The following is a 16469-nucleotide window of genomic DNA, read 5'->3' on the forward strand; positions in this document are numbered from 1 at the left end:
AAAATCGCAATTAAAGAGTCATTTATATTCGGTAAACTACAGACAGAATTGGCTGCAGTCGGACACTCATTTCAACCTCATTATCATCTGGGAGAGTTAATTAAAAATATTGTTGAAGTTCAGTTAAGTTTCCGATTCGGCCAGTCATTGTTTTTCCATTTGTGTCCATAAGAATTAGAAATGCACAAAAGCCGACGACCCTTGTTCCACAAGGTTGAGCTTGTTGTCCCGGACACTGGAGTTGCTGACATTAGTGATCGTCACACTTTAATCTTTGAGATCGATCTTTGGGTAGCAATGATGAATTGCAATTAGTTATATGCCAGGCGGAGCATTTTTTTCGGTACATTTATGAGTGGAGTTCTGCTTCACCGCAGGTGAAAATAATTGGCAAATACTGGAACGATCCGTCAAATCGATCAGTCGGAGGAGGAAAAAAATGGAGTAGACATAATTTGTAACAAATGGGCTGGAGATTCGTTGTTTGGTAGACTGGTAAATTGTTTATTTTGTACTAAAGACAAGTGATTCATCAATTAACTTATTGCGGAATCTTGTACAAAAAAAAGGTTAGACATATTGCATTTCAAACAAAAGAGACGCAGTGTTCCGAGGAACGAAATGCTCTGATTTATATCATTTATTCGTGTGGATTATCATGCCGTTTTTGAAAATTACACTAAAGAGGGCCTGGGGCTAATTTCCATATCATTCATTGAAGACATAATCGATTGTCCTCAACAAGTCCGAATTTTATTTTTCACAATGAAAGAAAACCACGGATTTTTTTTATGAGAAAAAAGTAGCATGGAAATTTTACATTATCGGTTTGCAAAGTCGAAAAATGAATTTGCGTCAGAAAGAAGAGATGGTAGACATATCTATTGAAGGAACGAATAACATATTGTTGAATTGATTGAATGATCGTGCGATGAATATCTTGCTTCCTCCCACCGGAACAAAGGCAGGATCGTGTTGACAATCCCTAATTTTATTTTCTATTCTAGTGTAACTAGCAGGACTGTTAGCTTTATTAAAACGTTCTGCAGAATTATACAAATTCATTTTTCCATTCTGGTCTTGAGGGAAACTTCAACGCAACGTTCAAACGTATTTTTTTTAGTTGGTGCACCTAAAGTAAATTTTTAGCACATCATTTGACATCCAGGTTTGTAACATTAAATGAGCCTAAAAGTAACAAAAAATGTTCTACCCGCCCATACTGGTACAGCATTTTTATAGAGCAATTCCACCCCAAATCAGCCGGCCACTGACCCGACCCTTTTCGATGCCAGAATGGGGATTTTGAATGATTTGCAAAATCGTATTCATTTAGCAACATAAGAAAGAAATCTAAATGCTATTCCAAATGAAAAACTGTATATAACTTTTTATGCTAGGACTAATCATTCTCGAGATATAACCGATTTAATATAGGTGAAGTTGAGAATAGTCAGGGAATTCACCTTCACCAAATTCACCTTCGTATTCAATTGGAAATGAGTTTTGGTTTCTTCCAGTCATTCAGGCGTTTAGTTGCTATCTCACTCTACGACTCGTCTATCTCATTTCATTCTTCCCCGTCAAATGGACTTCATTGCATTTTGAAGTGACTCCTCCCAAAATGAATTCGTTTCTCTTCCTCATGTATCACGCATGCATGTATCAATATTTGAGTTCAACGTGGGTTGCCATATACTACAGGTGAGCTAGATTTTTTTTGGAACGTACACGATAATTACTCACACATATGAAATAGCGTGCCATGTTGTGTTCAGAAGCACCTTTATATATACATAGCATACCTGGTAACTATTTCAATTTGATAGTTTGAGTTCACGATGGGCAAATAATTAAGCCGTCCGTTAATAGTGTAGCTACTTTTTGCACCAGAAAGATTGTTAAGATAAGATTGGGTACGCGAGTAAGGAGATTCGTGTCAGTGGGAGTAGTAGTGTGGATTGAAGTCAGGTTGAATGAAGAGGCAGAATTGTATTCATTAGTTACGTCAATTAGAAAAACCATTTGCTAGAACAGTTCATATGTCATCCTCTCTTTTAACGATCGTCTATTCATTTCTAGTCAATTCATGGAATCTTGATGTTGAATGCCGAAGTAGTAGTAATAATTTAATAGGGCCGTAATCGCTCAGCAAATAGGCTGCCTGAATCAACCATCAAAACGTTGAGCGTAAATCCATGGAGCATCCACGTAAAAATTAACACCAGCCAATAACCTTGATAGAGGCAAAGACCTCTGTATTGTCAGCTTGTATTGGCCTCCGAGAGCTGCGGTTAGCCGCAAACAACTTGATGACATGTGCTCACTCCTTCCTGAGCCACGATTGATCTTGGGAGACTTCAACTCTCACGGAACTGCCTGGGGGGAACAGTACGACGACAATCGTTCATTGTTGATATATGTCCTTTGTAATAGTTTCAATATGACCGTTTTGAACACTGGGGAAACAACACGTGTATCTAAACCTCCTGCTAACCCAAGCGCTATTGACCTCTCGCTTTGCTCGAATTCACTATCGTTAGATTGCAAGTGGAATGTAATCCAGGATCCCAACGGTAGTGATCACTTGCCAATCAAAATTTCCATCACCATTGGGTCGAATTCTTCTGAATCTATAAACATGGCATATGACCTCACAAGACACATTGACTGGACAAAATATGCGGACGCGATTACTCTAGCCATCAATTCCAGAGATGGTTTACCTCCATTGGAGGAGTATAACTTCCTTTCTCGTTTGATCCATGACAGCGCGGTTCGCGCTCAAACGAAACCCATCCCAGGTTCCACCATTCGCCGAAGGCCTCCCAATCCATGGTGGGATAGCCAATGTTCAAAGCTTTATGTAGAAAAATCGAATGCATTTAAAGCTTTTCGAAAACGTGGAACCCCTGAAAATTTTCAAACGTATTTAGCCCTTGAGAATCAGTTCAAAAATTTGACCAAAGGGAAAAAACGTGCGTATTGGCGAAATTTCGTGGGAGGTTTGTCACGAGAAACGTCAATGAAAAAATTATGGAAAGTGGCTCGAAACATGAGAAATCGCTCTTCAACAAATGAAAGCGAAGAATATTCACATCGATGGATTTTTAATTTTGCACGGAAGGTTTGTCCTGATTCCGCTCCTGTGCAAAAAATTGTTCGAGATATACCACAAGATAGGTGCGATCTTGATTCCGAGTTTTCGATGGTAGAATTCTCTCTTGCTCTCCTTTCATGTAACAATTCTGCTCCGGGATCGGATAGAATTAAGTTCAACTTGCTGAAAAACCTCCCTGATGTGGCGAAACATCGCTTGTTGAATTTATTCAGTCGGTTTCTGGAGCATAATATTGTTCCAGATGATTGGAGAAAAATACGAGTTATAGCTATTCAAAAACCCGGAAAACCCGCGTCCGGCTTCAATTCGTACCGCCCAATAGCAATGCTGTCTTGTATACGGAAATTGTTGGAGAAAATGATCTTGTTTCGCCTTGATCGATGGGTTGAAACGAATGACCTACTCTCAGATACACAATATGGGTTCCGCAGGGGCAAGGGGACGAATGATTGTCTTGCGTTGCTTTCTTCAGAAATTCAAATGGCTTACACCGGAAAAAACAAATGGCTACAGTATTCTTGGACATGAAGGGGGCCTTTGATTCTGTTTCAATAGAGGTTTTGTCAGACAAATTACACTCTCGGGGTCTGCCGCCTCTATTGAACAATGTTATATAACTTGCTTTGTGAGAAGCATTTGAACTTTTCTCACGGAGATTCGGCAGTAAGTCGGGTCTCTTACATGGGCCTCCCCCAGGGCTCATGTTTAAGCCCCCTTTTGTACAACTTCTATGTAAGCGACATCGACAATTGCCTTACACAAAATTGCAGCCTAAGACAACTTGCAGATGATGGAGTGGTGTCTGTCGTAGGATCAAACGAATCCGACCTGCAAGAATCCTTACAAGATACTTTGAACAATTTTTCAACCTGGACCATTGGGCTAGGGATCGAATTCTCCACGGAGAAAACAGAGATGGTGGTTTTTTCTAGGAAGCATAGACCAGCAAAACCAAAGCTTCAACTTTTGGGTAAACCGATCACTCATGCTATGTCATTCAAGTATCTTGGGGTTTGGTTCGACTCCAAATGTACTTGGCCCATATTAGGTATCTGAGTAAAAAATGTCAACAAAGAATAAACTTTCTCCGTACAATTACCGGCACCTGGTGGGGAGCCCATCCCGAAGATCTTATAATGTTGTATCGAACAACTATTCTCTCAGTGATGGAGTATGGCAGTTTCTGTTTTCAATCAGCTGCCAAAACACACCTCATTAAACTCGAGCGAATTCAGTATCTTTGTCTCCGTATTGCGTTGGGATGTATGCCCTCAACGCATACCATGAGCCTCGAGGTTTTGGCAGGCCTACTCCCACAAAAAGATCGCTTCAATTTATTATCTCTTCGGTTCCTCATCCGGTGTAAGGTTATGAACCCATTGGTGATCGGAAATTTTGAGCAGCTGAGCTCAAAAGCTTTCACTCTGGATTCATGAGCCCATATCATGAATTCATCTCCATGCAGGTTGATCCTTCTTCGTATATTCCCAACCGTGTTTGTTTTCTTGACTACATCAATTCCTCTGTACATTTTGATCTGTCCATGAAGCAAGATATCCATGAATATTCAGATTATCAACGATCGAGGATCGCTCCAAAGATCTTCGATGCAAAGTATGGGGGTATCAATTGTGATAATATGTACTTTACTGATGGGTCCACTATAAACGAGTTCACAGGATTTGGAGTGTTCAACAAAATTTTCAGCACCTCCCACAGTCTTCAGTTTCCTTGCTCAGTGTATATTGCTGAATTGGCAGCGATACACTGGGCGCTGGACAGCGTCGCCTCACGACCTGTTGAACACTATTACATTGTAACGGATAGTCTTAGCTCCGTCGAAGCTATCCGTTCAGTGAGGCCGGAAAAGCACTCGCCGTACTTCCTTAAGAGAATACGAGAAATTTTAAGTGCTTTATCCAGACGCTGTTATGTCATTACCTTTGTGTGGGTCCCTTCTCATTGCTCAATTCCGGGTAATGAGAGGGCTGACTCATTAGCAAAGGTAGGTGCGATTGAAGGCGATATTTATCAGCGTCAAATCGCCTTCAATGAATTTTACTCTTTAGTCCGTAAAAATACCATCGCTAATTGGCAACGCAAATGGAACGAATATGAATTGGTGGCTTCACTCGATTATCCCTAAGGTTAGCCTCAAACCATGGTTCAAAAGTCTGGACTTGAGTCGGGACTTTATTCGCACCTTCTCCCGACTCATGTCCAATCACTGTTTGTTAGACGCGCTACTCTTTCGTTTCAATCTGGCCGGCAGCAATATCTGCGTCTGTGGTCAAGGTTATCACGACATCGAGCATGTTGTTTGGTCGTGCGAGGTGTATCTTGTCGCCAGATCGAATTTAGAGAACTCCCTTCGGGCTAGAGGAAGGCAGCCCAATGTGCCGGTGAGAGATGTGTTGGCTCGGTTAGACCTTGATTACATGTCCCAAATATATGTTTTCCTTAAATCTATCGATGTTCGTGTGTGATTATCCTTATATCCTTACCCTCCATTTCTTCTTTTGTGAGTAATTGGTCCGCTTGCTATAAACAGGAGAATGAAATGTAAATTCACAATAGATGTACGAATAGATTTAAGAATTGAGTGTGTGTGATTATCAACATTGTAATAATTTCCTTATACCCCATCCTTTTCCTGAGAAAAATATGTCACCCTTCTAATCTCGAGTCCACCGCGAGTAATCGGTTTCCCACATTACTAACCATAGATTTAAGAACATTGTTCATATATATAGTTTTAAAAATATATTTAAGATTTCGGCTCCTTTAAACTTATGTAACTGAGCCTGTAAAAATAAACGAATTTATAAAAAAAAATAACCTTGAACGAGAAGCAATGTCCGCATCTATTGATAGTAATCGCACAAATGTACACTCTTTTCTCCACAGCAACGGCATATTTTATCTGATAATTTGCATGTGTTGGAAGAGCGTGGTGACGCTCAAAAATTCCCATCATCACGCACAATACTACACCAATAGTACACCCACTCCCAGACAGACGGCCATCCATGGAAAAGAAGGTCCAGTCTGCGAGCGCCGATGGTCAAGCGTTACAAAACCGACAGCTTCCTCCTCACCTTAACCTACAAAACCCGATACACGAAACATTCATTTGTGGCCGTGCTGGTTAGGAATAGTAAACACTCGCAAAGCCGCAATTTTGTTTCGCGCTGTGTGGTGGGAAACACTTTCCGGGGCTAATCCAACAAAAAACAATATACTCCAATTCATGTCGAGTACTTTTAGATGTACTTTCGAAATGATATCCCACCCGGCGCTCATAGTTCAATTTAGGAACAGGTCAATATTGACCAATTACCACAGTTTGCCGCGCGGAGCACAAACGTATTTACACCCAATTCGGACGAAAAACTACGGCTAGTTGCCGGCTGTCACCGGGTTGTTTTGTATATGGAAGGTATATCATCATCATCATCATGCCGGAAAGCAGTTTCGTCCGTTGAAACTCTAATGGCAAACAAAGCGACGGAAACAAAAATAAACAAATAGCGAAGTCGTTTGGGGTCTGTTGACAGACCGCGCGACTCGCACCGGTTCGGAATTGAATGGTCAAACGAAGAAAACGAAAAGCGCCGGTCTCATCAATTGGCGTTAGATTCAATTTGGAGATTTGAGTCGGTAATTAAATCATTATGTCGTTAAATGGAATGAAATTGTTTTGGTTTTTTATGCGTCTTTACTGTGTGGTTAAGATCTATCAAAGAAACATCAATATTTACACCGAACTGGATACAACAATGTAGATTAAGTTAATATCTGGACGCAGATATCCGACGTGGAAAACTATTGTGCGGATTAGGGATTATTTTATCGCGCATATCAACATTTTACAGGATGTCCCGTATGAAATATCGAGATGACCATTTTTATTGGCTTCTAAACCTTTTTTCTATACTTTCGCTTTGTATTCGAAAAAATGTCTCAGAGAGTTGATTTTTGACACAAAATTTTTTTTCGAGGTTACAGTAGACTTCGACGCCTCAATTTGAAGACATTTGGCATTTTACATGTACCCCCTTGGGAGATTTTCGAGGGACAAAAATTAAAATTTGAGCGCTTTGAGGCACCCTTAACTCATGTTCAATTGCATTGAAGTTTTGCACAGGTCAGGCCCAACAAGGGCATATAAAAAATATGTACATGGTCGGTCCTTTAAATTCGTTGACATTTTTTTCATACATTCGTTGCCACCCTAATATTAGAGTGCGTTTTGTCATGTGAAAATCTATTTTCACTTTCGAACAAAGATCAATTTCGTTAGCATTCATATTGTCTTTTTCATGATTTACAGTAGTTTCGGATACTAGCTGACTCGGCAAACTTCGTTCTGCCCGAACTTTATTTCTCGTTATCCCATCCACGTTTTCTTACTAAGAACACTTTCATGGGTCCAATCGCAGAACTGTTCATTAATTGACCTTCTAATCTACACTTTAAAATTATTTTTTACTATAAAATTTCAGTACTTCTATCAAAACTCTTCATTATAATATCAGATTATTTTGAGACAAAATTCTCGAAGATTTTTCAACCACTTGCAAATAACATGTTTCTCCGTTACATGGAATAAATGTTTGATACAGAAGATATGATAGAATAAAGACAATCCTAAATCGGACAATTCCTTTCTCGAGTTTTGCTATTATCAACACATTCGGTGATCCATTTTTTTATATAGATAGAAGAAGATATAGAAGTGCGTTTTATCACAGTAAAATTCATTTTCACTTTCGAACAAAAATCAATTTCGTTAGCGTAAACATCAAATGGATTAACAACGTTTGACACTATGTAATTGTAGAACATATGCGAGTTTCAATTTTCCTAATTTTCCCAGATTTTCAATTGTCATGTTTGGTTGAAATGTGTGTATTATATTTTCTGGACTTCCTCTCCATTTCGGAGGAGAGAGGAGTGTCATTCCATCATAGAAACAATTCTCGTATCCAAAAAACCTCACATCCCAAGTTTGGCTCCATTTGCTTGATTGGTTCTTAAGTTATGTAGAAGTTTGTGTTTCATTTACATTTACATTTATTAAGAGTTTCCAAATGCATATTACGCAGAATCATTCTTACGATATATTTTATAATACAGGGTTTTCCATTTCGGGCTTCCGAAAGTATACAGCCCTGCGCTGACAACCGTTTGACATAGCTGTCAACCGAAGCGTCATATCGTTAGTTGAATGTCTGCCATTTTACAATATGGATCGTTTTAGCATCGCACAACGTGTTAATTTTGTTAAATTATACTATAAAAATGATGAAAAACCGGCAAATGTTTTTCGAGCATTACGGACGGAAGCACACAATCGCACAAATGTAGTGCGTAAATTCGAACAAACTGGATCCGTAGCGGATATTGTGAAACCTGTGCACCATCGTAATGTGCGTTCGGCCGAAAATATTGCTGCTGTTGCTGCCAGTGTGGAGGATGACCCGAATGTTTCGATTCCACGGCGTGCTCAGCAATTGGGCTTGTCAAACACATCATTGTGGCGAATTTTGCATTTGGACTTGCAGCTACATCCATATAAAGTCCAACTGGTACAAAAATTAGAGCGTGGTGACCATGGAATGCGTCGGGCATACATCGATTGGGTGAACGAACAACAGCAGAAAAATGCTGAATTTTCGCATCAAATTTTCATCAGCGATGAGGCACATTTCGAGCTCGGTGGCTATGTGAACACCCAAAATTTCCGTATATGGGGCTCAGAAAATCCACACGTGATTGTTGAGAGACCATTGCATCCGCCAAAAGTCACTGTTTGGTGCGCATTATGGTCTGGTGGAGTCATCGGGCCGTATTTCTTTGAAAATGAGGACGGCGAGACGGTAACTGTGAATGGTGAGCGCTATGGCCGCATGTTAACCGATTTTTTTTGCCACAAATTAAAGATGTGGATACGAATGACATGTGGTTTCAGCAGGACGGCGCCACGTGCCACATAACACGACCGAACATGGCCATATTGCGAACGAAATTTGAGGGACGCATAATTTCGCGTTTTGGTGATGCCAATTGGCCATCCAGATCATGCGATTTGAACCCGCTAGACTTTTTTTTTTGTGGGGTTATGCGAAAGACCGTGTCTATGCCAACTCTCCGCAAACTCTTGAACATTTGAAAGACAACATTCGTGAAGTTATGACCGAGATACCTTCCCATATGTGCCGAAAAGTCATCGAAAATTACCTGTTCCGGATCAAGGTGTGCGAGGAAGCCCTATGTGGACATTTGAATGATGTTGTATTTCACACATAATGGCACAAACCAAACTTTAATTTGAAATAAAAGTTTCATCGAAATTCGAGTTCTAAGTGTGTTTTATTTCAATTTACTTTCGGAATTTAAAGTTGGAAAACCCTGTATATACCATTAGACGGCCTGAGACATCAACAGTGGAAATAATAAAAAAAGGTGAACAATTTAACAAATAAAAGAGGTATGCTTTTGCGAGCATAAATCATGTATTATGCATTCTTTCTTTCAACTTCTTTCCTATGAATGTTGTATGTAACACAAAATTGTGTGCAATAATTTGTTCTATCAAACAAATTAGCAAGATCTTTTTCGAATGTAAACATGTTGAAGTAATCAGTTTTTATCAAAGCTGCGTGGAAAGTATCACTCATACAGTGATCGCTCGTTAATTGGGCCGGAAAATCAATACAATTATCGGATTTTATTCGTTAACTGGACTTCAAAACAGCAGAAGCAATAAGGTACACCGGGGCAAGTTGAAACGATTTTTTCGAAGTTCAGCTCGAAAGTTATCTTAAAAAATCACTAAAATTTAAATCAGTTTGCAGCATATACAAAGTTTAGCAGATGACTTTCGACAAAAAATAGGGATTCACACTGTATGCTTCGAAATATAACAATTTTAAAAATGTTTGGTTTTCATATGCATTGTTTCCCGTTGTCTTGTAGAGCGCGGTAAGTTGAAACGCGGAACTATCATGAGTTTAATAGGCGTTTTTGTTTCTCGAACTACCTACAACTGATTTTCTGATTTTGAAAGAATTACTTATAAACATTCGGAAAAAAGGATTTTGGTACACGGGGGAGAGTAGGGGAGTAGCCTAATACACACAAAATGGACACTATATACAAGGAATTAATATACGAAACAATAACATCAAGAATACTATTTTAGACGTTTCATGTCAGAGTAGAGTCACTCGAAACGGTCACTATTGAGGTTTATGGGATTATTCAAATATTCCAATATCTAAATCTAAACATTTTTATGCAAATGACTATTTGTTACATGTTATGTAGAGAAGAGGGAGTCTAAAATAGTAAAAAAATTGCGTTACGTAATATTTCAACGATCCCTAGTTGTAAAATTAACAAATTTTACTTTTATCATGTCTGTGTATCCACAAATTATGTAGAAAAAACTGTTGAACAAAATATGAATGATTCATATATTTCTTTATATTTATTATCATTCATACATTCATACAGCAATCATCGACAAATAACGTCCGGCATCTTTTTTTTATCTCAACAGTTTATTTTATTAGGCTCATTTAGCCGAATTCATTCGTGTACATTTTTTATCTTAAGATAAATTTTGTTGTATATTACACTGTTACCATTTTGAGGCGTAAGAGTATCGCTATCTATCGATAAACATTAAATGTTATAACGCGAAAGCGAAAATCGAACGCGAGCATAATAACACCGAACGAGCCTTTTCTCTCTTTTGTATAGAGCATGGAGCAATGAAAACAACCGCGCTCACTTCACCCCCTTTCTTTTCCAAATACAGGGTTTTACAACTTTAAATTCCGAAAGTAAATTGAAATAAAACACACTTAGAATTCGAATTTCGATGAAACTTTTATTTCAAATTAAAGTTTGGTTTATGCCATTATGTGTGAAATACAACATCATTCAAATGTCCACATAGGGCTTCCTCGCACACCTTGATCCGGACAGGTAATTTTCGATGACTTTTCGGCACATATGGGGCGGTATCTCGGTCATAACTTCACGAATGTTGTCTTTCAAATGTTCAAGAGTTTTCGAAGAGTTGGCATAGACACGGTCTTTCGCATAACCCCACAAAAAAAAGTCTAGTGGGTTCAAATCGCATGATCTGGACGGCCAATTGGCATCACCAAAACGCGAAATTATGCGTCCCTCAAATTTCGTTCGCAATATGACCATGTTCGGTCGTGTTGTGTGGCACGTGGCGCCGTCCTGCTGAAACCACATGTCATCCGTATCCATATCTTCAATTTGTGGCAAAAAAAATCGGTTAACATGCGGCCATAGCGCTCACCATTCACAGTTACCGTCTCGCCGTTCTCATTTTCAAAGAAATACGGCCGATGACTCCACCAGACCATAATGCGCACCAAACAGTGACTTTTGGCGGATGCAATGGTCTCTGAACAATCACGTGTGGATTTTCTGAACCCCATATACGGGAATTTTGGGTGTTCACATAACCACCGAGCTCGAAATGTGCCTCATCGCTGAAGAAAATTTGATGCGAAAATTCAGCATTTTGCTGCTGTTGTTCGTTCACCCAATCGACGTATGCCCGACACATTCCATGGTCACCACGCTCTAATTTTTGTACGAGTTGGACTTTATATGGATGTAGCTGCAAGTCCAAATGCAAAATTCGCCACAATGATGTGTTTGACAAGCCCAATTGCTGAGCACGCCGTGGAATCGAAACATTCGGGTCATCCTTCACACTGGCAGCAACAGCAGCAATATTTTCGGCCGAACGCACATTACGATGATGCACAGGTTTCACAATATCCGCTACGGATCCAGTTTGTTCGAATTTACGCACTACATTAGCGATTGTGTGCTCTGTAGGCCGTCCATGACGATCAAAATCCGTCCGTAATGCTCGAAAAACATGCCGGTTTTTCATAATTTTTATAGTATAATTTAACAAAATTAACACGTTGTGCGATACTAAAACGATCCATATTGTAAAATGGCAGACATTCAACTAAGGATATGACGCTTTGGTTGACAGCTATGAAAAACGGTTGTCAGCGCAGGGCTGTATACTTTCAGAAGCCCGAAATGGAAAACCCTGTACTTCGTTTGCGAGGAAAACACCCAAAACTTCGCTCGATGAAATCAAACCAAACTTCACACATTTCAAAAACACTCGTTAATCTAATATAAACCGATAAGTTAAACGAACAAACTGTACCCGGCGTAAAGCAAAATAAACCGAAACTTTAGCGTGTCAAATGACGAATAACGAAACAAATGTGGAGCGAAGGAAAAACACATCCGCACCCGACGACAGCACGATTGGAACTCTCACCATTCACCCGAAACACGTTTACCCGAAACACATTTACCCGAATGTAACACATACCCGAATGACATTCATCCGAATGTAACAAAAACCCGAATGCAACATATAGCCGAATGGACATTTACCCGAATGCAACAAATACCCGAATCAACATTTACCCGAATACGACAAATACCCGAATGCAACAAATACCCTAATGCGACATTTACCCGAATGCAACATTTATCCGAATGGAATGTTTACCCGAATGAGAAGGAAAGATTCCGATAAATCAGATTGTGTGAATCTTCTATTGATAAATAGGATTAAATCAAAACAACATGAAAAAGCAACAAAAATACGAAGTAAAATGAGAAATTGTAATGAGGAAATTTGAAAATGATTTTGAATACTTCGCGGTGTCATTTTTGAAAGTTAGTGTAGGCACAAATGACATGCTGTCTTCTTTCCTTTCCGTGTTGATCTTTAAGGCAATGAGATCAATCAAAAATGAGCATGGGTTATGGAAAATTTCGGAAATAAAGCAGGTAATTTTAACATAAAAAATATAAAGAAAAAATGCCCTGAAAATGTGAAAAGAATTGATAAAAAAATGGTACTCACGTATTCGTCATGCAGCGCAGTTTTGATCATAAATTTATTATTTCGTGATGAAATTTATTCTGAGGTCAACGTAATGGGGACGACATCCCCATTTAACGAGGATAAGGAACCGAGTCGGCCGCTCGCAAGTAAACCTGTGTTGCACCGATTGCCCGGTTTGTTTGAAACATAGGAGACGATCCTATAGTTAGGTCCGACCGAGCGTTAGCGAGCGTCGGACGGCATACGCTTACCTGGTGCATTACGGTCGGCGGTCAAGTCAGATTGCATCACTTTGTCGGTTTGAGACCGCCTCGGTTCCTCATCCTCGTTAGGTGGGGATTTCGCCCCCATTACAGTGATCTCAGAATAAATTTTATTACGGAAGAATAAATTCATAATAAAATTTGCACTTCAGTGCCATAATACGTATGAACCAAAATTATCAGCTTTCTTTTAAGTGAACGGGTTGCGCCATCCATATGAATAGATAAATTTCATAATACGTTATAAAACTGCATTCTTTGAAAAGGATTTTATCCAACACCACTATTTCTCACATTGCACTATCCACGAAAAATACGAACTTTTTCGATGGAAATGAATGTACAAGATAACTATTATCTTTATATAACACTCATTAGAAACAAATAAACAAATACTTCCTAATAATAAAATTTGCATATTATTCGAATATATCCTTCTTTCAGGTAAGTCTCGCATTCGGATAGATGTCACATTCGTGTAATTGTTACATTCGGGTAACTGTCGCATTTGGGTAAATGTTACATTCGGGTAACTGTTACATTCGGGTAAAAGTCGCATTCGGGTAAGTGTCAATTCGGGTAGATGTTACATTCGGGTAACTGTCATTCGGGTGAGTGGCTTTCGGGTCTTTCAACAGGACGGCGCATCAGCCCACACGGCGAATATCGTCCATGCGTGGTGTCGGAGAAATTGACTGATTTTATCGATAAGACTTTGTGCCCTCCCAGCTCCCCGGACCTCAATTCGCTGGACTTGTATGTATGGTCGTACATGTTGGCCAAGCAGAGTGAACATAAAGTGAGCACTACGGATCAATTTGAGAAGCTCATTTCCAATATCCGGGACGAGATGACGATATACCAGGTGCGTGCTGCGTGCGATACTTTTGAGGAAACGTCTCAAGCTCATCATACAACACAAAGGGGGGTGGAGGAGTGTTGTATGCAGCTAATATGTCGTAAAGGTTCTCAATAAATATTGACGCAGAAAAGATTATCATGTATTTTGATTTTTTTTAACATATTTTTAAACTGTATTCGAACTTATTGAACATCCTGTATGTTCACTTTCCAGCGAAGAGAACGTAACATGCGTAGAGCATAAAGAAAATAAAACGAAAACTTTTTCGATTTTTTAAAGGATTACGAAAAACCATTAAAAAGAGCCGTTTCCACATATCATCCACAAATGTACTTCGTTACCATATGATGTGATTTATCTATTGACCAACGAATTAGTGCTTCCATCAACTTAAAAAAAACCATAAAAAAAAATGTCTCCGAGAAGTTTAATTTGAATCCTGAAAATCATGTTGTTTAACAATCGCAGGGAAATCGACGTAGCGAATCACGGAAATAGCAGTTGTTATTAGTCAACAATATTCATCGTTAATGATGCTCTTCGACGGATTGCTTCTTTGTCATTGTTGTAGAGTTGAAGCTGATTAATATATGATAAATTATGGCAACTGTTTTGACGTTGTTTCCCTCTATCCTGTTGTGGACGACAACAGCTGCGTGCGTTTGAATCACTCAAACGCTCACAAGAATATACTCTCACGCATTCTCACAACAAAATCGCCATGTCGAAGATTGCCATTTTTTTAATGTCTGAGACATAAGGAAGCGTTAGATTCGCGGTGCAGAATCCGCGATCTGATCGACGCACAGAACTGGTTGCCACCAGTCAAAGTCAGATGTCAGATATCTACCAGAACATTTTTTCATAGAATTGGCGAAATTTGCATATTTGCTACACCCCGCAAGGGGTGATGTTGAATCAGGATACACAAGAGCCCAGCCTCCGTTGGTTTGGCGGTCCAACGATTTGGTCGAAGACGGAAGTTTATGATAAGTTTCGACAGAACGAAATCTGCGGTAGAGTGAAAAATAGATCTATAATATAAAGGCAACGATACTCACTTTTCCCCAGGAATCCGGTGCCACCGGTGATGAAAACACTGCACCGGTCGTAAAACTGTTGTATCTCGGTGAGCTTCTGTTCGACCTGGCCAGCAGTAGCAGCGGTTGTCTGAAGCACAGTGGTGGCATCTCTTAGATCACTGCCACCACCGCCGCCGCCGCCACCGCCACACACGATGTCATCATTGGGCAGAAGCTCAGGTGCCGACGAGGGCGCTGATTGATTCAGCGTTTCTTTGTATGTCGCCACGGTCATTGCTTTTTTGTGGGTCCTTTCTATACACTTGGTTTTGCACTAGATAGCAGTCACCGTAAGCAGCCGGCTTACGGGAGTCACTGAGTGTGTGAAAGTGTGGTACACTATGTATCTTTTTCTTTTTTGGAGGTTTCGAGGGGTCTTCTGTAACACTCGGCGGTTACGCGCTAGTTTTGGTTCACTTGGATTAAGCCACTTTTTGCACTTTACTACTGTTGAACTTTTTTTTCCTTTCTATTTCTTCACTACTGTGAGTGCTAATTGTGGCGATTTTGGTTTATTTATTTTGTTTTTTTTCCACCACACAACACATCCAACACTTTTTCCTATGTAGCACCGGGTTCAATTGGCAGCTGTGTGAGAGATAAACAATCAGCGATATGTTGAGCTGTTGGCAAACACCGCTGATGATGCTGTTGGGGCAAACATTGAAACAATAATCGCGACAATAGTGACCAGTGTGATTTTACAGTACTGTTGAAATAGTTGGCATGAATATGGTCGCAAAGGAGGGGACGATTTTTGCCACGCTCATCGATCCATTCATAGGTGTATGGTCTTGCCCTGATTTGTAGGTTTCATTTGCCACAGAAATTGCACGCGGGCGTGCTGCTGCTGCTCCTGATCGCAATTCCCCCTCTTCCCACCGAGCAACCGCTTCTTTTGTATTTCGAAAACATGATTTTTTCGCATTTCATTTTGCCCTCGATAGCGGTCCACTACGTCATACTTTTGCCAGAAGCGTAGTAGAGCCGGTTGGGCTGCGGATGCTGGGGAGGTGGTATTCGCAATATTTTACATAATCGATATATTTTGCACTGTGTGTGCAACCGGCGAAGGCACGAGAAGACGGGGACGTAGCAACAGCATGGCTTGGAGACCGATTACTTAAGCATAATATCTGCGTATGTCGGCAAGAGAGAGGCACAACGCTGGGGCTAGTGGTTGGAGGCGAAAAAACGTCAT

The 16469-nt window shown here is 40.0% G+C and overlaps 1 protein-coding gene across 8 annotated transcripts in view; it reads right to left on the reverse strand.

Moving 5' to 3' along the window:
* LOC129770302 (fatty acyl-CoA reductase wat) overlaps positions 1-16469 on the reverse strand; it is a 93598-nt gene that overhangs the window by 49562 nt on the left and 27567 nt on the right. For 7 of the 8 annotated variants that reach the window (XM_055773036.1, XM_055773038.1, XM_055773037.1 and 4 more), the window contains one exon: positions 15248-15856. In XM_055773036.1, coding sequence (XP_055629011.1) covers positions 15248-15503 — 256 coding nt within the window. In that variant the 5' untranslated portion in view covers positions 15504-15856. Of the gene's footprint in view, positions 1-15247; positions 15917-16469 lie in introns of all 8 variants that reach the window. The other variant, XM_055773039.1, reaches the window with a different exon arrangement.

Source organism: Toxorhynchites rutilus, chromosome 2 (genome assembly GCF_029784135.1).
Source record: "Toxorhynchites rutilus septentrionalis strain SRP chromosome 2, ASM2978413v1, whole genome shotgun sequence".
Taxonomy (NCBI): Eukaryota; Metazoa; Arthropoda; class Insecta; order Diptera; family Culicidae; genus Toxorhynchites; species Toxorhynchites rutilus.